Source organism: Theropithecus gelada, chromosome 6 (genome assembly GCF_003255815.1).
Source record: "Theropithecus gelada isolate Dixy chromosome 6, Tgel_1.0, whole genome shotgun sequence".
In the NCBI taxonomy this organism is placed as follows: Eukaryota; Metazoa; Chordata; class Mammalia; order Primates; family Cercopithecidae; genus Theropithecus; species Theropithecus gelada.
The window spans coordinates 168,105,684-168,133,006 of NC_037673.1; the positions used below are offsets into that span (position 1 = coordinate 168,105,684).

The window sequence follows — 27,323 nt, forward strand, 5'->3', positions numbered from 1 at the left end:
TTCAAAAAAAAAAAAAAAAAAAAAAAAAAAGTACCACTGATCATTGATGAAAGAGTTAGACTTTACTAATTTGGGGACATGTCTATAATATAATATTAAATAAATAAAGCAAATAAGTGACACTGTATTGCGATTTTTCTAGGGTGAGCCCACTTTCTCTATTCAAAAAAAATGGCCAGGTGCGGTGGCTCACACCTGTAATCCCAGCATTTTGGGAGGCTGAGAAAGGCAGATCACCTGAGGTCAGGAGTTCCAGACCAGCCTGGCCAACATGGCGAAATCCCGTCTCCACTTAAAATACAAAAAGTTAGCTAGGCGTGGTGGCGCACGCCTGTGCTCCCAGCTACTCAGGAGGTTGAGGCAGGAGGATCGCTTGAACCTGGGAGGCAGAGGCTGCAGTGACCCCAGATCGCACCACTGCACTCTAGCCTGGGTAACAGAGTGAGACTCTGTCTTAAATAAATAAATAAATAAATAAATAAATAAATAAATAAATAAATAAATTTTAAAACAAACTTTTTTTTAAATGAGGGAATCCCCATAGTTGTCAAACTGCATATCCTCCTATGAACAAAGAGAACAAATATACAATGATAGACAATGAAATGTTACCATTCGTTTCTTAGCGGGGAGGAAGGGATTGGAAGGGAGAGATTACCAAACTTTTCTCTATATAATTTAGTTAAGTCATAATAAAATACTGATATTCTTTGACCAAGCAATTACACTCCTAGGAATTTATTCCACAGACAAAATCATACAAGCCTAAAGATACATACGCAATGAAATTACTGAAGTGCCTATAATACTCCCCCCTCCAAAAAAAAAAAAAAAACACACCACCAATTGTAGTCTAAAGGCCCTTCAAATGGAAAACTAGACACTGGGCTCAGTGGCTCACACCTGTAATCCCATCACTTTTGGGAGGCTGAATTGGGAGGACCACTTGAGCTCAGAACTTTGAAACCAACCTGGGCAATATATCAAGACCCTGTTTATACAAAAAACTGAAAAATTATCTGGGCATGGCACATGCCTGTGGTCCCAGTTATTCAGCAGGCTGAAGTGGGAGGGATCACTTGAGCTTGAGCGGTCAAGGTTGCAGAGAGCCATGATCCTGCCACTGCACTCCAGCCTGGGCAACACAGCAAGACCCTATCTCAAAAAAAAAAAAAAAAGAGAAAACTGGCTATTTTTTTGAAAATAAAAAAATGCTAAAGCCCTATGATGTAGAGTTCTATTTGGTTTTATATGCTGATATGGAAAGATGGTCAATATATGTTAATTTTAAAATAATATGTATAATATGGTTATATTCATATTTTTAAAGCTTCAGTCTAAAAGGATAATGGGAAACTGATAAGTGATACTTTGGGGAGTGAGACCTGGGGTCAAAGGAAACTTTATATGTCTTGCTATAACCTTTATTTAAAAAGGTTATTTTTAATTTTTTTTTTTTTTTTTTTTTTTGAGATGGAGTTTTGCTCTGTCACCCAGGCTGGAGTACAGCGGCTTGACCTCAGCTTACTGCAACCTCTGCCTCCCGGGTTCAAGTGATCCTCCTGCCTCAGCCTCCCGAGTAGATGAAATGTCACCATACCTGGCTAATTTCTGTATATTTAGTAGAGACGGGGTTTCACCATGTTAGCCAGGCTGGTCTCAAACTCCTGACCTCAGGTGATCCATTTGCCTTGGCCTCTCAACGTGCTGGGATTACAGGTGTGAACCATCACGCCTGGCCTTTATTTTTAATTTCTTGAAGATTGTTTAAAATTTTTTAAATGCTAGCATGAAACGGTGGTTTGTAAAACTTTGAGGCATTTTAGATTTGCTTTTAAAATGCCCCAGAAAAAACAAAATTGAAGAAAAGTTTAAGATTAGCATAATTTTGAAAATTGTTCAAGGTTAAGTTGAATAATTCTCTTATTTTTGTGTGTTTAGCTATTTCTATAAGGAGAAAATTTTAAAAATGAAATCTTCCTAAGAGCCCCATTAAGTAGAATAGATAAATCCGGAGCCATCCTAAGTGAGATCGAAGTAGGAGGCGCACTATGCTAGCCCTCCTTCATCCCTCTAGAGACTCCAAAGTCAAGCTGGGGTTCCACAGGGCATTAAAAATACCACTGTTAAAATCAGCAGCAGCAGAATAACACAGAGAACTGCACAATTTGATGGATTCCTCCCTACCAAATAGATAGGAGGAAGTAAGGCCCTAAAATAGCAATAAATGTTCTCTCTGGGTGGTAGGTGCTCAGGCTACCAATGGACTTTTTCTTCTTTTTCAAACTCTGTTTTGTAAATTTTCTTATAAAGAGGAAAGATGTGTTTTTTATCACGTATACATATACACGTGTGTGTGTGTGTGTGTGTGTGTGTGTGTGTATATTTTTTTTTTTGAGACGGGATCTCCCTCTGCCACCAGACTGGAGCGCAGTGGCATGATTTCGGCTTACTGCAACCTCTACCTCCTGGGTTCAAGCAACTCTCCTGCCTCAGCCTCCCAAGTAGCTAGGATTACAGGCGCCCACCATCACACCCGGCTAATTTTTGTATTTTTAGTAGAGATGGGGTTTCATCATGTTGGCCAGGCTGGTCTCAATCTCCTGACCTCAAGTGATCTGCCCACCTCTGCCTCCCAAAGTGCTGGGATTATAGGTGTGAGCCACTGCGCCCAGCCTATTTATGTATTTTTTAGAGCAAACCCATGGCCCGCAGGCCCCCAGGCCGGCTTTGAATGAGGCTCAACACAAATTCGTAAACTTTCTTAAAATATGAGATTTTTTTTCTTTTGCAATTTTTTTTTTAAGCTCATCAGCTATCATTAGTGTTAGTGTATTTTATGTGTAGCCCAAGAGAATTCTTCTTCTTCCAGTGTGGTCCAGGGAAGCCAAAAGATTGGACACCCCTGTTTTAGAGACAAGGATCTTGCTCTGTTACCCAAGCGGCAGTGCAGTGATGTGATCATAGCTCACTGTAACCTCCAACTCCTGGGCTCAAGGGATTCCCCAACCTCAGCTCCCGGAGTAGCTAGGACTACAGGTGCATGCCACCATGTCCACCTAATTTTTTATTTTGTTTTGTAGAAACAAAAAACAAAAATAAAATGTTTTGTAGGGCCTTGCTATGTTGCAAAGACTGGTCTCAAACTCCTGGCCTCAAGCAATCCTCCCACCTGGGCCTCACAAAGCACTGGGATTATAGGGGTAAGCCACTATTCTCAGCCAAAAATGTAGGTTTTAGTGTTTATAAAATACTACAGATTCTATCACTGAGCAAACCAAAAGGTTCACATTATCAGACCCAGGGTGCTACAGGATAATTAGGATAATCAACAAGAAATGACAAATCCCTAAGGCTCATTAGAAAACAGACAAGAGGCAATGAGTTCAAACAGCCATGTCTGACCTAAGACAGACCGACCCTGAACAAAAGCTGCCTTATCATATGCATGGTTTTTCAGCTAATCCTTACCTACCCCTGGAATCTAAGACTGTAAGACTGAAATTCCTTCTTAAATAGAGAACCAGGAGCAAGTAAATTTAAAAAAAAAAAAAAAAAAAATTGATTTCATCCCCCACAGGAGTAAGAATCAGTAAGAGGTGGCAATTTTGTTTCTCTACCTCATAAAAACCCTATATGATTTTTAAAGATGAGGAAACTGGGGTTCAGGAGAATAAAGTAACTTGCCCAGGATCACAGAGTCATTAAGTAGTAGGAACAGGACAAAAATAGAGGTTTGTCTGCACCAAAGCCAAGGTTCTTTCTACCAAGCTATCTCCCTCCTCTAAAAAATATCCTCTTATATCAAAAGCTGTGATAAGTTCTGTGGCATTCTCAGACCACTGTGGCTCACTACACTTATTACAAGTAAAAAAAGAAACAAGAAAGGCAGCTGTCAAGAAGTTGCATTACTTACTGCCCAGCACTATATGCACTAGAGCTTGGAAGGAGGCACTCAAACTCAATTCACATGAGCCTCACTGTCATTCCAAGTAATCAGTCCTACTCCAGCAAAAGGCTTATCACTAACACTATCCCCCAGCTGAGGTTGCAAATGACATTCCCAAGACAATTTGCCAGTCTATTACATCACTGGTATGTTGGCTTTAAATTTCTAACTCTAAAAATTAAGGGGAATTTGTTTCAACCTAAAAATGGCAGTTGCAAGTTAAAATGGCAGTTGTCACTACAGACTGGTAACTAGAGCACTGACTTTGCAGTCATCCAGATTATGTTCATAACCCAGTTCTGCCACTTAAATAAACGTGTAACTTTAGGCAGCTCAATTCACCTCTACAATTTCATATACAAAAATGGCAAGATAGATAACTTTTCCATAAAAGATCAAATGAGATAATCCAATTCCTAGAGTCCAACACATAGAAAGAACGTGGAAAATAAATGATAGATACTATTATTAACATTGGTATGATTCTCATGCCACAGGAATCTGGGCAAATCTATAATCCACATGGTCTGAATTCCTGATTATTTGCTATAACAATCAACTGGTTGAATCAGGACATCTGAGGCAAATGAAATACTGACTCAGTTCAGCTTGGTTCAGAGATATCCAAGAGGCCCTGGCACATACCAATTGCTCAGTAAATATTTATGGAATTAAGTTTGCAGAAAGTCCACTCAGGAACCTCACTAGCTGTAAGATTCAGGAGAGCTCATTTTGGCAAAAAGAATGGCAATTTTTTTTCCTATGGAATTTGGCAGGTTTTTCTTTTCTTATTTTCAAATAAATAATATTAATAACTAAATAAACCATACACCAGGTATCAATAGTGAGGTTTCTACAAATAAAACTAACATGGAAAACTACAAAAGCAGCATTCCAGAGTAGACGAAAGAAAACCAGTTTGGGAATCAGGCAAGTATGTGATTCATATGCCAGTAACTTTACAGTTATGTAAACATTATCTTGGGCCAAACAGTCACCTCAGACTGTTTCCGTATCAGAAAATTGGAGATAAGAACACCTACCTACCTCACAGGGTTGTCATAAAGCTAATATATGTGAAGCACCATGTAACAGTAATGAGTGAATTTTAAGTCTCTGGTATCTATTTTCCCTTCTCAACGATGGCAGAAACTGGAGTAGGTAAATTATGCCTAAGGCAAGTACTATCTTCCCTCCTGCTTTTTCAAAAGGTATACTAAAATACAGTCATATAGACAGGTCAATGGGCTCAAGTTGCAACTATCAGTGGGTCCACTGTGACAATTTTAAGGGGAACTCTTTCATGGAACTTCAGAGAACAGGAAAGAACTAGGCTGTGTTCTCTCCAGGTAGCCTAACTATTCCTTCTCTTCTCAGGCCTGCTTAATACGAGGTTGCTAAGAGGTGTGCAAAGGAAGAGTCATCTTGGCAATAAACCAAAGATATAGCATATAAGCAACAGGACTTCTTTGAGAGCCCAAACCCAAATTAAGATACGAAATTTTAGCACTGTTTGGAGACTGGAGGTAAAGGGGAGAAATGCTGGCATTAAAGTAATACTTAAATGAGTAGAGAGGAAGGAAGTCTTCCAGGCTCATTAATATTAATACATTTACTTTCCATTCACATGTGGAACAAAACAGAGTAATGATTTGCTAATGCCAATCAGTTGAGTACTTGGTTCATTTTACTGTGCTGCATACCCTCAATTATATATTAGCAAAAATTAAACCTAAGTAAACAAAATACTCTACACATCTCCAAAGACAATATTGCTCCACTCACTGAAATAAGGCCCAATCAAGGCCAAAAAAAAAAAAACAACTTTTTTTTTTCTTCTTAAGTGAGTTTCACTAAGAAAGATGAGTCAAGGAACTTTTAACAAATTTGGATTTCCATTTTCAACAAGGTAAGAACCCGTACTTCCTCCCACTCACCCCACCTCCAGAGAACTCACAATACTGTTACTAAAATATATTGAATGATGCCTTCCATTGGCCAATTACTTTTAACTGAATGCAATAAAAAGAATCTGCACTTCAAGACCTCACTAACAACTATAGTTTTTCCCCTTCTTGAATTTCCAGTTCTGCAAAAAACTGGGTCAGCCTACTAAAAAGCAACTGTAACATGCCTTTTAATCCAGAAAAATGGAGACAAAAATGTACACCTATTATAATAATGCAAATATCCATTATATAGCATCAAGGAGAGCACATGCAATAATGGCTGCCATTCCAAGAACATTTTTCTTAAAATTACATCGCATGCACAGAAGCTGCTTTTCCAAAAGTAAACATATAGTCATTACACTTTCAGCCTCACTGAAGCACCCTGTTCTTGTAAGGTAAGACTTGTAACCCACCTTTATATACAGAATCTAAAGACAACTGGGCCTTACATTGAACTCGCTCTCCACTTAACTGTATTAGTGAGGTTCCAGTACCATTTTCCAAAGAAAGCAATTTGAATCAATAACCACACCAGTGCTACTCTGAATGTTTGCCAATAAGTAAATAAAATGCCTGACCCCAATATGAAGAACATTTTCCTCCTTCCTGGCTCCCCAGCTCCATTTAAAAATTGTAAACATGAATAGAAAGATAACCTTGAAAACAGTGAAGGCATCCATACCATCAATAATATCCCTCTAACTCAATGCCTAATTTTACAGTTTTCCTAAAACAGGACAGTCTCAACCGGATGCCAGGAATTTAATATGGCTTTTTAAAGATATATCAAACTGTCTGGAATATGCAGTGATGAAAACTGAATATTGCTACTGAAACCATACTTAATTAAACACATGCTTGCTCTAAACAGAGCTTCACAAATAAAGCTATAATGTTTTCTTCCTTGGCTCTCTTAGAAGTCACCCCAACAAGAGAGGGTCACCAGCTGCACTCCTGCTAACAGTTCTATCCTCAGCAACCCTTTCCCAACCACCCCCCAAAAAGTTATACTTTTATCTGTGGAATTCTCTGCCGGCCTCGGCCTGGAAAACTGGGTGGACCCTGAGGACAGGTGTCAGATCTGGCCTTTGGGAGGTGGCCCAAACTGACAAATTATTGGCAGCATAAAGCTATGATCTTTATAAACTTCAATTTGAGGCTTTATGCCAGTAGTGATTCCCTCCCCGCTCCTTTTTTGAAGAGGGGAGAGAAAGCAAGCCAAAAGGATGAGTTTCAAAATAGAAAAATCACCACTTTAATTACGAAACCCTCCCAACTCAACAAAGAACTGTTAAAGGTAGCCAAATGGAAAATGTCAGGAGTTTTTTTTTGGCACATGCACAACTATTAAACATGAGAATTACAACCTCAAGGTGAGGGGGAAAGAGTAAAAAGCAGGAGCAGAAAAGGGGAGGACAGGGCCCAGCCAAAGACCCGTTTGCTCAGAAGGGCCCCTCTTGGTACTAACTCCTCCATGTGGGGCACCCAGGCTAGAGGAAAGCAGAGGGTTACACAGAACATTTAGCAGACTTAACATTGGATTAAACACACTACTGCAAGTTTCAACAAATGTTCATGGCATACGTAAAAACACATTTACAACAAGAAAGAAGAAAGGCACCTGGAGACATCTGACACTGGGCATGCTCTGCAGGCAACTCAGTGCGCACATGCTCTCTACCAGGTTGGCGCAGCCTAGCCACAAAGACCTTGGCACAGAACACTGCAGGATGACAAAAAGGAAGGAAGAGAAGAAGCAGTTAGAGGCCGCAACAAATCACTCCTTCACACAGGCAACTTGAATGTTAGTTGGGGCAGGGGGTGCACCCTTGGCAATTTGGAGGTTAGGGATGGTCCTAGACAACTTACTGAAACCTTGGGGGAGGGCCCACTTGATGTTCTATGGAAAGGAGGTTTCTGCTGCCAATCACTAATTTTTCCGGATACAGTGAATAGAATCAAGAGGGAGAGAGAGAATGTTTAAACAAAAACCCACCAAAGGGAACTGTGAAAGTCTGAGTGCAAAACAAGATTAGTGGTGAGATTGTTGACTATAATTTCATCAATGCCACAGTTTCTGGTCCATATCACATAACCATAATTGTCATCATTGTTTAAGGACCTACTATTTGCCCAGCACTTTACATTTGTTCTCCAATCCTCATATGATTGTAAGGAAACCGAGGCTCAGAGGTTAAGTGATTGGCAAAAGGACACACAACAAAGGAGGGGAGAGCCAGAATTTCAAACTTTGGTTTGTCTGCTACCAAAACCCACACTCTTTCCACAAGACTATGATGCTGATATTGTGAAAACTTAAATCACCCCAACTTTTATCATGTGAGTCAAGTTTTGCACCTCCCTAAGGTAAAAGAACAGGAGACCTAAAGAATAAGGCAAAAAGAACAAGAAAGATGGGTGACAGACTGATAGATAAAGGCAATAAAAGAGGTGATTTTAAATGCATCTGATTTTCAGTGTCAACACATTTCCATCTTCCCAAAGGAAAAACATTGGAATGTTATGATTTTCATTTTAGACTCTGTTTACAAAGTTTGTCTGACATGACTAAGAATTAAAAAGCTTATTTCATTTACCTCTTCCCATCCTCTTTTAAAAGCTTGCTGATTTTAAAGGAATTAAGAAAAAAAGTAAAATATAAAAATGAACACATGTATTATGGCTACTACTTAATAACCATTAGACCATAATGTAAACTTAATAACCATTAGACCACACTGTTCAATCATTCAGATCTAAAGTCAATTAATTTACTATGGCAAAATCAATACTCATGTAAACAAAAAAACTAAAGGTGAGTGTTTGGGTTCAATCAAAACATCCCAGAAGTCTTGGACCCAAGCTCATAAACTTGTTTGTTCTAGCTATAAATAGAATAGCCAAACACCCTCATTTGCCTGAGACAGTCCTGGATGACACTTATTGTCCCCTCATAACTTTCACTCTCAAAAGTGTTCTGGTTTCGTGGATAAATTCTGTGATCGCCCAACTGCAATATGGACAAAGATAGCTTTGCTTGACATCAGAGAGACCTGGGTTCCTATCTAGTATCTGCCACTTACTAGTTCTACATTTTACCTATAATACAAGGAATATTGAGATTACTCAGAAAAGGTATTTAAAGAATACAAAATCAGAGGAACCAAATGGAATTTAAAAATAGAGCAGCCTTCTGGTAGCAATGAAAATGACACACTTCCAAGGTGTGCCTTTATTCCAAAGCCAATACAGTGGCAATATATCATTGAAACTCCAGATACACAAATTTTGTTGCCTCAACACTTTCATATCAGAGTGCCAACCACAGAAGATGCTGAATAAATGTTTGCATAAAATAATGAAAGTAGTTGCCATTTATCAAGCTTCTATTATGTGCTAGACAGCTGAAATAGTAAACTCTCACAATAACCCTGTAAAATAGGTATTATTCTATTTTACGATGAGGAAACTGACGATCAGGAAAGAGATATCAAGCAGAGTCCCATGGAATTTTTTTTCAATTAAGAAAAAAAATTTTTTTATTAAAAAGGAAAGGAGAGCCTAATTTGTTAAAACAATGACATAGACCAGGAACAGTGGCTCACACATATAATCCTAGCACTTTGGGAAGCCAAGGCAGTCAAATCACTTGAAGTCAGGAGTTGAAGACCAGCCTGGCCAACATGGTGAAACCCCATCTCTACTAAAAACACAATAATTAGCCAGGCATGGGCACATACCTGTAATCCCAGCTGAGGCAAGAGAATTGCTTGAACCTAGGAGTCAGAGGTTGCAGTGAGCCAAGATCATGCCACTGCACTCCAGCCTGAGTAACCCAGTGAGACTGCCTTAAAAAAAAAAAAAAGAAAAGAAAAGAAAAAAAAACCCCAGCAACTTGTCCAAGGTGCAGGGGAATAAGGTATAACTGATGGCAGAATTAGGACTAGTAAATTAAACCTGGCAAGCTGATTTTCTTCCACTACAACAAACACTCTCTATCCAGAGACATTCTCATCCATGTTTAATAAAAGAATACTTACATCAGCATACATCACAAGTGGATGGGCAAAGAAGAGAGTTTAAGGACTACACCTAGCCAAGTAAGGCGGCTCACACCTACAGCCCCAGCACTTCAGGAGGCCAAAGTGGTGGGATTACTTAAGCCCAGGAGTTCGAGACCAGCCTGAGCAACATGGTGAAACCCCACCTTTACAAATAATACAAAAATTAGCCAGGCATGGTGGTACGCACCCATAGTACCAGCTGCTCAGAAGGCTGAGGTGGGAGGATTGCTTAAGCCTGGAATGTGGAGGTTGCAGTGAGCCAAGATCGCAGCACTATACTCCAGCCTGGGCAACAGAGTGAGACCCTGTCTCAACAACAACAACAACAAAAGGATTACATCTGGATTCAGCAACTCATATCAAATTAACACGAAAGCTCGTATGTAAATCAATTTTTACTTATTCAGTAAAAAGTCAGCTTCCCTCTGCAAGGGCTGATAGTATTTGCCTCAAAGGGTACAAACCACGAAAGCATAAGGTATTGATTAGATTCTGCTAATAACTTGGAATCTAAAACTTTTTAAAAGGTAATTTTTCACATTCAGTAAATCAAAAAAATCAGATTGTGAGAACAGGAAGGCATTTTAAAGACTATTTAGTCTAACCTCCCACCGCTGATTTTAGATTAGAGGTGAAGCAATTAAATCCAAATTAGAAAAATAGTGATATTACCGAGGCTTTTTAACCATTTAATGATTTAATCAATACGCATAAAAATGTGGGAAACAATCAACATAAAGAAAATTTTTGGTGAACTTGATTTTAAAATATTAGCCATTTATTAGAAATCTGACATTTCAAAGCTTTTTGAAGCTGGTTATTTAACTTGTATATTCAGAAAAAGATTTTTAAAAGACCCTCTGAGAGTCAGATTTCCAAGATTTTCTCTTCATAGTATCTATGGTAGATACTGTAAGATATAAAGAATGACGCCAGTGTTTCTTGAGTATTTATTGGATGCCAACATCATGCTAAATACATTATAAAGGATATCTCATCTCATTTTCACCATAATCCTACACAATAGACATTACTTTCCCCTTCAGAAGAGGAAACACAGGCTCAGAGACGAAGTAATTTACTTATCCAAAATCGCATAGTGCTGGGTTGGTGCTAAGATTTCAACCCAGGTCTGAGGCAAGAGTACTTTTCACTGAGACAGCTCAGTCCTAGGCAGCACCCAAGCCGGTGTGTGATGCAACTGCCAATATCTACTAATCAGAAGTCTCAACTCTCAGATCATCCCAGAACTGGTAACTTCCAGTTTCAAGATGAGTATTATTTTCCATTTGGTAAGAGCGCAGACAGTGGTTAAAAGGTATTACAACTGCTTACTTTCACACTCAACAATCACTTTGAAGCTAAGTGACCAGCCACGTTGCTCAAAAATTGTCTCTACTCAACAGAAAATGCTATTCTAGGAAATACACCCACCTTTTAGTAAGAAAGTCTGTACCTGCTAGCCAAAACAAGGTAGGTTCCTCTTAGGTCTTAGATCTAATAGATCAGGAGGACACTGATTCAATTTGAAAGTAATGGATAAAAATAAAAGTTCCACACTCATCAACCTAACAGCATTAAAATACAGCTAAGACCACAACAGTAATTGATCCTTTTTTTTCTTTTAAGATAGAGTCTCGCTCTGCTGCCCAGGCTGGAGTGTGGTGGCATGATCTTGGCTCACTGAAACCTCCATCTCCCAGGTTCAAGCGATTCTCCTGCCTCAGCCTCCCGAGTAGCTGGGATTACAGGCACCTGCCACCATGCCCAGCTAATTTTTGTATTTTTACTAGAGACAGGGTTTCACCATGTTGGCCAGGCTGGTCTTGAACTCCTGACCTCAGGTGATCTGCCTGCCTTGGTCTCCCAAAGTGATGGCATTACAGGCATGATGGCTGTGATTCTTGAACCTTCAAATTTTTAATTTAGGGACATGGCTGGAAACCCATGTTGATCATTCGAGAATAACTATTATCGATGATTGCTTAACTGAATAATGAAAAGATTCCTTCATATTAGCTAAATTCACAGTACAGACGATTGTCTTTTTTTTTTTTAAGTGAACAGTGTTCTTTCATATTGCTAAAATATGTCTGAAGAATACCCCTGATACCATGGGTATTTACCAATTTTAACAAACACTTATTGACCTGCTTACTAAGCCAACAACAATACACACTAAGCCTCTTTCCTCTTAAGACTTTAGCCTTGGCCGGGCGCGGTGGCTCAAGCCTGTAATCCCAGCACTTTGGGAGGCCGAGACGGGCGGATCACGAGGTCAGGAGATCGAGACCATCCTGGCTAACACGGTGAAACCCCGTCTCTACTAAAAATACAAGAAAATTAGCCGGGCGAGGTGGTGGGCGCCTGTAGTCCCAGCTACTTGGGAGGCTGAGGCAGGAGAATGGCGTGAACCCGGGGGGGCGGAGCTTGCAGTGAGCCGAGATCGCGCCACTGCACTCCAGCCTGGGGCACAGAGCAAGACTCCGTCTCAAAAAAAAAAAAAAAAAAAAAGACTTTAGCCTTGAGCTCAAGAGAAACAACCCAGGAGGATCATAGTGGGGATACTTAACAGAAGACTTTGAAGGGTCAAAAACTGCCAAGATACATTTGTTATAATTTCTTATTTAGCTACTTGTAATGATCAATAGTCTAATTTAGGGTTGTTCACAGAGAACAGGAAATGATTCATAATGGGTTGTGATATTAACAGCTAATACCTAATTAGACTGTATATTTATAGGTTCTATAGCTGAAGAAAATAATATTAGCCAGGGAAGCTGACAGTGTTTATTACTTTTGCCATATCCACTGTATAATTAAAAAAAAAACCTAAATCAAAGCCACTATGCTGAGAAATACTATAAGTCATTAAAGACAAAAAGAATAATCTCTTTTGGCATTTTTCAAAAGCAAAAAGTTTATTAAAAGAGGTAGGAGTAAAATGTCCTAGGCTCTCTTCCTATTGCCATAGGAACCACAAATCAAAAGGAAAAAGTGGTTGCAGGCACCTTGTATTCTGATTGGCTCACTTGAAGAACTCACAAAAGCTAACTTCGGTCTGTTTTTAGATGAGATTGTTTTGAATCTCCTGCCCTGATTCCTTCTCAAAGAAGCAATTCTTTTAAAAGTTCTCCAAAGAGGTATTTTATGTTAATCATCTCTCTAATGTTATAACCTCTGATTTAGAAATCTGCCTTATTACAGGTTTTCTATAACCCCCCCCCCCCACCAATCTTTTTATTTAATCCACTTCCCACAGAATCATTACCAGCTTCTTCTCACTCCTGTCATCATGATTGAAGTAACCAAGTTGAGTGGCTTAAATATACTGTTCCATTAAGCAAAAAACTTATCTCAACTTGTATCTATCTGCACATAGTAAAGCAATTAAGACATTCTCTTTATCCTCCAGGAGCTCACAGGAGGGAATCTTAAACTTACAATGTAAATACACATACACACACACATATATATATATACATACACACACAAATATGAACTTAACCCACTCAAAGGAAGAGGATGCCTGAACTAATTCATAAAAGGTAAGTCGGAGGCAGCCAGGGGAAAAAGAGAGAGAAAGTCATTCCAAGAAGAATACATAGCATAAGCAAACTCAAAGAGGTAAAAAATGAAACATCCTATGCAAGTATCTGCAATTAATTTAGCATTAAAATACTTAAGTGTGAGATGAGAAAGGCTTAATTTGAGAGAGAGGGAGGGGCGAAACAGACGTCTCTCTTATACCATTCTATCAAACTTGGGACTTCATCCTGTAGAACAACAGGTCTTAAACTCTGTGCTACAGCCCACCAGCAGTTGGCTCAATACTTCTCAGCAATGTCATCCAATTTTACATCAATGTGTATGACTTTTTTTCCTGCAACTCAGCACATACACAGTTTGTACAATATCTGTCAGAGAGGAACAGAAGCAGATCGCGCAACACAGAGATGGAGGTGGACAGGGGATGGGAGTTTTTAGACTAAGAGGTAAGGAGTGAAGCATAAAACATCAAGCCAAACCCAAGCCAAATCAAGCCAGCATCAAAGAAAGATCCCATGTTTTCTAGAACATGTGGAGAATATTTGCCACAAACGATAAAAGAAGTCCGCTCAACAATAACCCAATGATAAAGAGTGTAAGCAGATAGTACAAAAACCAAGGATGTTTTTATAGATATTATATTATGGATTTTGTTAAAGACCAGAAAGAGTGTTTTGAACGTGTTAAATTCCTTTAAGTGAGACATCCAAAATTTTAATATTCAAATCACTGCTACAGACAACGATGAGAGCCATTAAACTGTTTTAAGCAAAGGAATGATCCCTGGCAGCTGCAGCCAAGCATGATTTGCAGAGAAGTAAGAAGGGTAAGTCTCTTAGAGAACCTACAAGATAGCAGCTCATTTTTGTTTTACAACCAATGCAATTTCTTTCAGATGGGCACGACAAGTAGACACAAGGTCTAGCCCTTACCAACTTTCGTACTCAGTCTAGGTCCTTTCCCCGCCCACCACAAAACTTCCACCAGGCCCTACTGATAGGATATCAAAGAGTGCCATGATAATGATGAAGAAGAGAAATAAAAGATCCATTTCATGGTAATCATTTGGCAGTAATACCCTTTCCACTGGGAATCCTGAAGAATCAGACAGTACGTGGGCTCAAGGGGAGATACATAACTCCAGCTCTCTAAACCTGGATTTGACAGCTAGAGTCCCCATTCAGTTCTGCTGAAGGCTGCCAAATAAACTAAGCATTAAAGTTAATCCAACTTAGGAATTATCCTATTGTGTCTTGTCTCTCAGCCTGTTGCTTTTCAAGAAGCAGCAGTGTTTGTAATTAAAATAAAGCCACAAAGCATTTAGAAGAGTCTTCTAAAATTCAGAACCTAGGCTTCCACTGTTAATGTCTGATGGCAACCTAAAAGAAATAGCACTTTCACCAACATAAATGCATTGTTCTTAAAACCAAGAATCACAATGTAGTAATCAGGTTGTAAAATAAAAGTTATCTCACAGTTTAAAGGCATTTTCTATAACCTTTTATAGAACTGAATATTGGCCCATTACCTTAATGAGCAAATTATTTTCTTTTCCTTATAATGGCATTTTATTATAACACAATTTGATAGCAAACATGTGACATGTAACCAAAAAAGTTTACATTTTAATTCTTAGCAACTGTATTCTAGAATTATATTCTTGTCATAATATTATACCACAAGGTATATTCAGGCTGGGATATATGTTAAGGGAAGAAAAGGGGATGCAGAGAAGTAGGTAGAGAGGGGAGAAAAAAATAAGGATGAGAAGAATAAGGAAAACCAAAATGTACTATCTACCAAGTTTTTAGAGATTGAAGAACAGCCCAAAAGTCTCAAAGTCAGAGGCCAAACTTTGCTTAAGCACTACTATAATTTTTTTAAATTAATGTCCAAACAATTTTCATCTTGAATTATTCTAAGATATTAGAACCCAGCCAGGCAAGGTGACTCATGCCTATAATCCCAGCACTGTGCAAGGCCAAAGCAGGGGATTACTTATGTCAGGAGTTTGAGATCAGCCTGGCCAACATGGTGAAAGTCTATCTCTACTAAAATTACAAAAAATTAGCCAGGCATGGTGGCAAGCATCTATGGTCCCAGCTACTCAGGAGGCTGAGGCACGAGAATTGCTTGAACCCAGGAGGCAGAGGTTGCAGGGAGCCAAGATCGTGCCACTGTACTCCAGCCTGGGCAACAGAGTGAGACTCTTGTCTCGGGGGGGGGAAAAAAAAAAAAGATATCAGAACCCAAAAGCATTAAAACTAAAATGGATCTTCACTGTAATCTCTCTGGTAGACAGATGAAGGGAAATGTTCTCTTCAAATTTTTATTCATCCATATTTTCGGATTTTTCTCCAATGACCACCTAGTACTCACATTAATACCTTACTACTACCTTGTGTAACTTTAAGTGATGCTTTATTTTGTCTAATTATAAACAGTAACTTGACTATTTTTTTAATGGGGTAGTTCACAACATATTCATGTGGTTTGGTTCTGTGTTCTCACCCAAATCATATCTCGAATTGTAATCCCCACGTGTCAGGGGAGGGGCCTGGTAGGAGGTGATTGAATCATGGGGGTAGACGTCCCCCTTGCTGTTCTCGCGATAGTGAGTTCTCACGGAATCTCATTGTTTGAACGTGTGTGAAACTTCCCCCTTCTTGCTGGCTCTCCTGCATCGGAGTGGTAAGACATGCTTGTTTCCCCTTTGCCTTCAGCCATGATTTTAAGTTTCCTAAGGCCTCCCAATCATGCTTCCTGTTAAGCCTGCAGAACTGTGAGTCAATTAAACCTCTTTTCTTTGTGAATTACCCAGTCTCAGATAGTTCTTTACAGCAGTATGAGAACGAACCAATACATAATTTAAATAAAAACATATTCTTTTACCAGGAATTAATTTTGAGTCCATCTTAAACACCTACAGTTTAAAATGTGTTTAAATGCTAAGTGCTACAAAAATATTTCACCTAGTGGCCCTTGGAAACAGCAGTGAGTATCAAAATCATAACGGTTTATTCCTCAGGAAATCCAAAGGAAAAAAAATCATCCTTGTCCACTTTACAACCACCACCCATGACTCAAAAATGTCACCAGGTTTTTCAGAGCTCTTACAGAAGCTGGAGGAGGAAAGAATTAGATGTTTGAGGTGGGAAGTGGAATCTCTATTCTAAGCAGCATGACAGAGAACAGGATGTAACGAAATAATCTATTTCCGGCATAGCCACATGGATCCTCAGTTGTGCTAGGACCAGTCTGAGGTTCAGTTGCCAAGGGGGAACAGAATCCCCCAGCAAGCTCAAGGTTAAATCAGTCTGAACCCAATCCCAATGAGGTTTCTCCAAGATTCATAAATCCTGAGCCTGGAGATAATTTAACACCTAAGTACATCTAGGCCTTCGTTGGTTAGCAGCTGTGGTCCAACTAGGAAAGTTGTTCAGGACTAGGGCGAGACCTCTCGACCCTAAGTTTAACCTTTTTCAATAAAAATGTTAAATAACATTAACAAAGAAGGATATATTGGGAGGGGGTACAAAGTGAGTACCCTATGGCTATACTGTACTCATAAACTCTCATACCACCTCTGGCCAAACAAGCAGCTGAGTTTTACAGATGAAAAAAACTAAGGACCAGAGACATCAAATCACTTGCCAGAGGTCAAGAATGACAGAACTGCACTCTATCTGACTCCAAAATCCCTGCTTTCTTCCCTGATCTATATTGCCCATCACTTCCTTTGCCTGACATTAAACTCCGTAGAGCAGCAAGTTTCCATGATTTATTTTCAAATTTTATCTGACTGTCACTCATCTATATTGCTGATGGGAGTGGAATTGTGTAATTGATACAATCTCCGGTGTGCAACTCCGCAATACATAGTCAAGACTTGAAACTCATGCACATCATTTGACTCAGCAATTTCACAAGTAAGAAATTGTATCAAGGAGAAAAAAATAAAGAAATGTCCAAAAATATAGCCAAGAAGATGTCATTCACATCACTGTTCATAATAGCAAAAGGAAAATATCAACCAAAGGGATGGGTTCCACAAATTAGGGATTACCCATAAGACAAAATACTGTGTTTCTGCCAAACACAAATCATGCTGTAGGAATATATTTATACACACTAAAGGAAGTTTAATATGTAGAAAGAAAGTTACAATACACAGAAAGAGTTCAAGAAACACTAAGTGAATAATGGCAACAAACCAGGACTTATATTATGATCCCATGTTCATTTAATAAATATATATAGAGGCCAGGCACGGTGGCTCATGCCTGTAATCCCAGCACTTTGGGAGGCCGAGGAGGGCAGATCACCTGAGGTTGGGAGTTCAAGACCAGCCTGACCAACACGCAGAAATTCCGTCTCTACTAAAAATACAAAATTAGCCTGGTGTGGTGGTGTGTGCCTGAGTCCCAGCTACTTGGGAGGCTGAGGCAGGAAAGTCGCTTGAACCTGGGAGGTGGAGTTTGCAGTGAGCCAAGATCACACCACTGCACTCTAGCTTGGGCAACAAGAGCAAGACTCCTGTCTCAAAAAAAATCAGATAGATAGATAGAGACACAGATACAGATATATACAGACAGATAGATATAAATAAAAATCTGGAATTAAATACAGGTGATTTTTATTTTATTCTTTTGGGCTGCCATATTTTTTCAGATGAGGCCATACAACTGACAACTCAAACTTCTCAATTCCCTCTCCTCTGCGCCACCTCTAAACAGAATACTGGCATTTCCACAGTTACTTTGGGATCTCATCATAACAACTTGCCCCCTGATTGTAGTAGACCATTCTCCTAATGAAGGTGGAGAGCAGGTAGGGTTAGGACAGCTGTAAGAATTTGGTTGCACTCTGAGGTAACAAAGACACTATCCTCCATTCATTTCAATGCCTGTGGCTTCTAGAAAGCTAACAGAGGATCTCAAGTCAGAAAACTCCTAAGTAAGGTGTCTTCTAAGTTACCACTTCAAAATATGTGACGGTACATAGTCCATACCGCATGACATCTGAGAGGTCTTCCAGGTGACAAAACTAAAAACCCAACTTGTTTTTTAGACATTTTCTAGGAACTGAGAGACATCTGCTCTCATTTATACTAGTGCCCCTGTCCGCACCTTTAGTTACTCCTACTTCCCCTTCCCTAACATCTAAGACACTGGTGCCGGCTGCACCGCTTCCTGCTCCTTCTACCCACCGTCATGAGTCAAAAGACTTTAATCAGAGAATTTCTGGAAATATGTACACGAGATCCTGACTGTCCTCTAATATACCAAGCCAAAATCCTTACCCTACTTTCATTTAAGAGAGGGCAAAGTTGACTATGTTTTTAAAAGAACATTAGAACACACAGAAGCCGCTGGGCGTGGTGGCTTATGCCTGTAATCCCAGCACTTTGGGAGGCCAAGGCAGATGGATCACGAGGTCAGGAGTTTGAGACCAGCCTGGCCAACATGGTGAAACCCCGTCTCTACTAAAAATACAAAAATTAGCCAGGCGTGGTGGCACATGCCTGTAACCCCAGGTGCTCAGGAGGCTGAGGCAGAATAATCGCTTGAACCCAGGAGGCGGAGGTTGCAGTAAGCTGAGATCACACCACTACACTCTAGCCTGGGCAAAATAGTGAGACTCTGTCCCCCATTACTCCCCCAAAAAAAGAATATATGGAAGGGAAAACTTTTCTCCAGATATAATGAACATTCTCATTTTTTTCTAAGAAGAGATACCACTTTCTGGAAGATGACCTGAGAAATGTATCTTCTCTCAATAAAGGTTTGACGCAATTATAGTCGGACTACATCATATTTCTATTTTATCTTTTTCATTTTAAACTGCTTATTCATTTTAAAAAGTTTACTAAACATCAAGTATACTAAATGCTTTGATAGACAAAAATTCTCAAAACTATATATTCTGGTATTAAAAATTATTTCTGCAAATAAAGCCATATTGCTTAAATTATTTCCTGGTTTGCTAAAGGGAAAAAGATGGCTAAATTCCTAAAGTATGAAACATTTTAAATAAATGCAGTTTCACTGCCTTCAAGAGTATTAAAACTTAACTAGTAGCTGTTTTTGTTTTTGTTTTTGAGACAAAATCGTGCTCTGTCACCCAGGCTGGAGTACAGTGGCATGATCTCGGCTCACTGCAACCTCTGCCTACCAGGTTCAAGTGTTTCTCATGCCTCAGCCTCCCGAGTAGAGTTGGGACTAAAGGTGTGCACCACCACGCCCAGCTAATTTTTTCTATTTTCAGTAGAGACAAGGTTTCACTGTGTTGGCCAAGCTGGTCTCGAACTTTTGACCTCCAACGATCCACCCACCTCAGCCTCCCCAAGTGCTGGGATTACAGGCATGAGCAACCAAGCCTGGCTTAATTAGTGGTATTTTTAACATCTGTTGTAGACCTATCACATCCAAAGACTTTGAAAGTCCATCTAACATGCTACTTGTCTCATTGAGAGCTCTGCATAAGTACCTGCAGAATAAAAGTTGACCCTGTTAAAAAGTCTTTTGAATTCTGATGTGTTTTGGCTTCATGTCCCCACCCAAATCTCATCTCGAATTGTAATCCCCAGACATCGAAGGAGGGACCTGGTGGGAAATGACTGGATCATGGAGGCGGTCTCCCCCATTCTGTTCTTGTGATAGTGAGTGAATTCTCAGGAGATCTGATGGTTTTACGAGCGTTTGACAGTTCCTCGTCTCTCACCTGCCGCCATGTAAGACATGCCTGCTTCCCCTTCCACCACGCTTGCAAGTTTCCTGAGGCCTCCCCAGTCATGCAGAACTGTGAGCCAATTAAACCTCTTTTCTTTATATTTATAAATCACCCAGTCTTGGGCAGCTCTTTATAGCAGTGTGAGAACAAACTAATACAAATTCAAACCTTACGTCATTTAAACAAGCCCTCTACTATTTTATAAACACTGCTCATTTCTTGAATACATACAGCATTTATTTTCAAAGACCTAACGGGCCCCTACACAAAATAAACACATGTTCCAAGTTAGTAGTGTTTCAATTTTATATACATACACCCACACAGAGATTTGGAAAACAATGGTAATAAAAATTTTGCTTCTTTAGCTAAGAACAGCATGAAAAGTGAGTTGTCAAAGCTAACAGATATAAAGTGGCACATTTTATCATCCCTTTATTTTACAGTAAAGTTTACACTTGCTTTTCTTCTTCACATAGTTCATTGTTCTTATATCCTAAGCTGACCTTGGTTTCAAATAAAAATAAAATGTGTGCCTTACAGTCCACTGGGCTCTAAGAAATTAATTTGTCTTTCAGGCAAGGGCTAGGACAGCCTTAGAGTAAGGGACTCCTGCTGCTTGCTGCACAGCAAGGATGTCTTTGATTCCCTTCACATTGTTCGAAAAAGGGAGTTCTCACGACTTGAAGCAAGGAATTTCACTAAATGCTGGAGCTGAAAGGAACTTCACAGACTTAAAGACCATTTTGTCCATGTTCTTAAAATATTTTTCTAGCCTAGTTCCTCTAAATCTGTCACACTGTGCTGTCAGTAAATACCACTTGAAAGCATCCAGTCTTAACAGCAAATAGTTACGGCTAAACACCTGCAACAATGAAGTCAATCTATAGGTTTACAGATGCTTTTTGCATGTGTACACATGAATATGGACAGAAAACAACACTCTGGACCTTCTCACAAAGGAATATATTTATCATCTGAGATTACAAAAGTCTTACAAACTACTGCAGAAACAGAGTACTACTATCACAAGCAGAGCCTCATCTGTGCCCTCCTTTAAGACCCTTTGTCCATGCATTGTATGTAATTTTACCCCTGACTTCATCTTTTTGTCCTATTTTTCCTTTCATCTTCATTTCCCCACTTATTTTGTTTTTAATCTTCCTACACTGTATATGTCACTGTAATCACTCAAATCCTTTTTCTGAAATAAACTAAGGTTTCTGTATATGCTGCCAGGAGCAAAAGTCATTACATTTTTGCAGACAGTGAGAAGGGAAAAAAAAAAAGTTATTACATTTTGAACCGAGAAAAAGGGAAAAGTTGAAAGTTAACAACTATAGAGAGGCTGGGCACAATGGCTCACACCTGTAATCCCAGCACTTTGGCAGGCCAAGGAGGGTGGATTGCTTGAGCGCAGGAGTTCAACACCAGCCTGGGCAACATGGTGAAACCCTGTCTCTACAAAAGATATAAAAAATTAGCTGGGCGTGGTGGTGTACACCTGCAGCACCAGCTACTCAGAAGGCTGAGGTAGGAAAATCACCTGAGCCTGGGAAGTCGAGGCTGCAGTGAGCTGAGATTGTGTTATTGCATCCCAGCCTGGACAGCTCACACCTGTAATCCCAGAATTTTGGGAGGCTGAGGCAGGAGAATTGCTTGAGCCCAGGAGTTCGAGACCAGCCTGGGCAACATAATGAGACCTCATCTCTACAAAAATAAATAAATAAATAAATAAGCAAGCTAGATGTGGTGGTGCACACCTCTGGTCCCAGCTACTAGGGAAGCTGAAGTAGGAGGATCACTTGAGCCCTGGAGGTCAAGGCTACACTGAGCCAAGATCATGCCACTGCACTCCACCCCGGGCAACAGAGTGAGACTCTGTCTGAAAAAAAAAAAAAAAAAAAAATTTTAAACTATAGCACTAAAACTTTTTTTTTTTTGGTAAGACAGAGCCTCACTCTGTCACCCAGGCTGGAGTGCAATGGCACGACCTTGGCTCACTGCAACCTCCGCTTCCCAGCTTCAAGCGATTCTCCTGCCTCAGCCTCCCGAGTAGCTGGGATTACAGGCGCCCACTGCCACGCCTAGCTAATTTTTGTATTTTTAGTAGAGATGGGGTTTCCCCATGTTGGCCAGGCTGGTCTTGAACTCCTGACATCAGGTGATCCACCTGCCTCGGCCTCCCAAAGTGCTGGGATTACAGGTGTGAGCCACCGCACCTGGCCAGGACTAAAACTTTAATACCAGTTGTTAGTAACATAAAATGTGTCATCATTGACTTTGGCAAAAGTAACAACCACCTGTAGACATTCCAGCAGCCAGGTTATTGCTTCACTCTCTATCATAAATAAACTGTGTGGGCTTTAACTCAGAAGAATGCATATGCACAGAAGTGCTGTGTCTTCAATGACTGCTTACTTGGAAAGAATACAGACTATCACAAAAGAGAGAGTACTGTGGTACAGTGGTAAGATCACAGGTTTTGTGTTTTATTTCATTCTGTTTTTTAATTGAGGCAAAAACACACTGAACTTGAATCTAACCAACCTCTAGATCTCACTAAAATTTATAAGAAATACAGAGAGGAACAAAATATGTAGACCAAATGAGAACATAATCTGCAAAACCCAGAAAGTGTGAAGTTATACAGAACAAATAAGCAACCTAGTTTCTTCAATAAATAAATGGCAAGGAAAAAAAAAGATGGGAGAGGCGATTTTTATAGATTCAAAGAGATATAAGAAACTATTCACTATAAGCAATCTGTGACCTAAATCTGAATCCTGAATTCAAAAGGCAACCTAAAGCAATAATTTGAGGAAAGCAGCAGACAAATTCCAATAGAGGGCATCCTAGAATGTACCTGAGTGGTACTCCTCAAAACAGTCAAGGTCATAAAAAACGAGGACAGTCTGAGAAACCATCATAGTCAAAAGAAGCCTAAGGACACACAACAGCAAAGTGTAAGGATGGTATCCTGGATGAGATCATAGACCAGAAAAAGGACATTAAGTAAAAACTAAAGAAATCGGAATAAATCTTGGACTTCAGTTAGTAACAATGCATCGATATTGGTTCATTGATTGTAACAATGTATCACACTAACATAAATGCTAATCATAATGAAAACTGGGGAGTGTTGGCGGAGCTAAGGGGGATTGACAATTCTGTACAACCTACTCAATTTTTCTCTAAGTTTCTGTAAATCTAAAACTGTTCTAAAAAACAGACAGTTAATTTAAAATATATTTATGAGACAGGCAAATATGAACACTTTGATATTTAAAATTTATTAGTTTTTTAGATGCAAATAATGGAATGACATGTATATATGCGGATGTTTTTAAGTTTTTGAGTACTTATCTTTTACAGAAACATACTGAACTATTCATGGATAGATGGATGGAACAAGTTAAGAGGGGAGATGACAGCAATGTTTCCCAAAGTTTGGTACTCAAGATGATTTTTGGTGGTACATGAAGATTCTTTTAATGTTTCATAGCTATATGTTTAATTTAAATCTATATTGTAAAAACATAGGTCGGGCGCAGTGACTCACACCTGTAATCCCAGCACTTTGGGAGGCTGAGGTGGGCAGATCACCGGAGGTCAGGAGTTTGAGACCAGCCTGACCAACATGGAGAAACCCCATCTCTACTAAAAATACAAAATTAGCCGTGCGTGGTGGCAAATGCCTGTAATCCCAGTTCCCTGGGAGGCTGGAGAATCACTGGAACCCAGGAGGCAGAAGTTGTGGTGAGCCGAGATCACGCCATTGCACTCCAGCTTGGATAACAAGAGCGAAACTCCGTCTCAAAAGTAAAAAAATAAATACATACACACACACACACACACACACACACATATATACAGGTAGCACATCAAACACATGATTTTATAGATTTTAATTGTTTATAAGGTTCCCTAATAAATAAATTTATTGAAACTAAAAAAAAAAAAAACAGGAAGAGGCCGAGCATGGTAACCTATGCCTATAGATGCCTATAGTTTCAGCTACTCAAGAGGCTAAGGCAAGATCACTTGAGGCCAGGAGTTAGAGGCTGCAGTGTGCTATGACTACACCTATAAATATTCACTGCACTTCAGCCTGGGCAACATACCAAGACCTCATCTCTTAAAAACAGAGAGAGACAGATCAATGTCAAAAAAACATGCAAAGGTACGTTAAGATCTAACACTATGTGACCTCTTTTGAGACAGAGTTTCAATCTTGTTGCCCAGGCTGGAGTGCAATGGCATGATCTCAGCTCACTGCAACCTCCGCCTCCCGGGTTCAAGTGATTCTCCTGCCTCAGCCTCCCAAGTAGCTGGGACTACAGGCGATCGCCACCACGCCCAGCTAATTTTGTATTTTTAGTAGAGACGGGGTTTCACTGTGTTGGTCAGGCTGGTCTCGAACTCCTGACCTCAAGTGATCCACCTGCCTTGGCCTCCCAAAGTGCTGGGATTACAGGCGTGAGCCACCACGCCCAGCAATACTATGTGACCTCAAGCAAGTTATATAACCTAAGAGTCAGCTGTTTAAATGGCTGGAGAGGTATAAGAACTGCTATATCAAAAGAAGCATCCAATAAACAATAGCTATGAAATTACTGATAAAAATCAACCTAAAACTCCAAAAAGGAGCCATATGCCACTAGAAAAGAATGGAACTGGGAGAACAAGGAAGGGAAGGAGCATGAGAGTTTACAGAGGCAGTTTAGGCAGGGGCAGTCAAGGCTTCCCCCTTTTCTTCTCAATCTCCCCAAATGCTGATAATCTGCTGCTGGCCAGCCACAGCCTGGAGATCCTGCTGCTCCGAGCCTCAGGCTCTCTTGAGTGCTGCTGGCTAAGACTTGGTGATTATAGAGGTGGGGCCTCTCGAATAATCAGAAGAGTTTTTCTTACCCCAAGCTGGTGTGAGAAAGAGCATAGGCATTATAGTAAAAATGAATAAATAAAATGTAAAATAAGTAAATAAAATCTATCACTTTATTAGCTTCGTGACCTTGGGCAAAAATTAATCACCTTCTCCAGTTCCTACTTCTTCACATGCTAAAATGTGGAAAACAAGTCTACCTTTCAAGGTTACAGCAAAGGTTAAAAGAAACAGTGGATATAAATCTGGCAAACAGTAGGTATTTAACAAATACTAGTTCTCTCCTCCCTCCTTAGTTTGGCAGGATGACAGAGAAACTCTTGGTGAATAAAAGGGATTAGGGTGAACAAAAATCATAAAGAATAGCATTTCCAAAAGTGTGTCTCTTGGATCACACAGATTTCGAACCAAAATATATGGGGGGAGGAATTCTGGGATCAGAAAATTTGGGAAATATTGGGAAATGCATTATTAAAATAACAATTACCAGGTGAGTTTCCAAGAGGAGATTATATACAGCATTTACTAACAACTCACAGGTATAATCAACCTATTAATCACTAAAACACACAAGGATGGAGGGATGGAGTGAGGGAGGGGAGGAAGGGAGGGAGGAAGAAGGAGGGGAAGGCAGCAGTTAAGGCCATGACAACTTCAAAATGACAGCTGAAGTAACAGTGAGATAAAACTATCTGGACAACTTACAAGTCAATGACAGTTTTTTGTTTTTTGTTTTTGTTTTGATATGGAGTCTCGCTCTGTCGCCCAGGCTGGAGTGCAGTGGCACAATCTCGGCTCACTGCAACCTCTGCCTCCCGGGTTCATGCCATTCTCCTGCCTCAGCCTCTCAAGTAGCTGGGACTACAGGGGCCCACCACCACACCTGGCTAATTTTTAGTATTTTTAGTAGAGACGGGGTTTCACTGTGAATGGTCTCATTCACAGTGAATGGTCTCAATCTCCTGACCTCGTGATCCACCCGCCTCACCCTCCCAAAGTGCTGGGATTACAGGCGTGAGCCACCGCGCCCGGCCATCAACAGATAGTTTTAAAATCTGGTTTAGAGGCAGAGAGGGGAGAGGGGGTGCTTTTTCTACTTCTGAAAGAAGTTTCTGATGCGAATTATTTAATTTTCAGGATCAAGTCAATTACGAGATGGTACTGAAACAGAAAACACCAAGAGTTTAAGTAGCAAATATACTCACTTTGGAAGTATTGAAATAGCCTTTTGATATAAGATGGTAATTCTCATTTGCTCTTCCAAATATATTCCCTCATTCAACTAGGCAACTGCTTGGCAAGCACTGTGATAGATGCTGTTATGGATTGCATGTGTCCTCCAAAAAGCATGTATTGGAAACTTAATCCCAAATCTAACAGTGCTGGGAGGTGGGGCTTAATGGTAAGTGTTTAGGTCATGAGGGCTCCACTATCATGAATGGATCAATGCTAATTATAAAAGGGTTTGAGTCTGCAAACTCAATCTCTTGCTCTATCAAGCAAGGCTCTCTCATGCCCTTCCATCTTCTGCTGGGATAATGCACCAAGAAGGTCCTTTTGAGAGTCAGGTCCCTTAACCTTGAACTTCCCAGCCTCCAGGTGAGCTCTAAGAAACAAATCTCTGGGCCAGGCGTGGTCGCTCACCGTTGCTCACGCCTGTAATCCCAGCAATTTGGGAGCCCAAGGCGGGTGGATCACCTGAGGTCAGGAGTTTCAGACTAGCCTGACCAACACAGTGAAATCGCATCTCTACTAAACCTACAAAATTAGCCAGGCATGGTGGTGCATGTCTGTAATCCCAGCTACTTGGGAGGCTGAGGCAGGAGAGTCGCTTGAACCCAGGAGGCGGAGGTTGCAGTGAGCCGAGATGGTGCAGCCTAGGCAACAAGAGTAAAACTCCATCTCAAAAAAAAGAAAGAAAGAAATCTCTGGCCAGGCAGGGTGGCTCACGCCCGTAATCCCAGCACTTTAGGAGGATGAGACAGGAAGATTACTTGAGCCCAAGAGTTTAAGACCAGCCTGGGCAACATAACGAGACCCCACCTCCACAGAACATTTAAAAATTAGTCGGGCATGGTGGCACATGTGGATCGCTTGAACCCAGCCTAGAAAGTTGAGTCTGTAATGAGCCATGACTGCACCACTGCACTCCAGCCTGGGCAACAGAGCGAGACCATGTCTCAAAAAAAAAAAAA

General features: G+C 40.2%; 1 protein-coding gene across 4 annotated transcripts in view; it reads right to left on the bottom strand.

The window, feature by feature from the left end:
* The window catches only part of FBXW11 (F-box and WD repeat domain containing 11), a 141,470-nt gene that overhangs the window by 84,433 nt on the left and 29,714 nt on the right, over positions 1–27,323 (bottom strand). For 2 of the 4 annotated variants that reach the window (XM_025388361.1, XM_025388360.1), the window contains exon 2: positions 7,523–7,624. The exons of the other annotated variants lie outside the window; for them this stretch is intronic. In XM_025388361.1, coding sequence (XP_025244146.1) covers positions 7,523–7,624 — 102 coding nt within the window. The remainder of the gene's footprint in view (positions 1–7,522; positions 7,625–27,323) is intronic. 4 annotated transcript variants of the gene reach the window in all.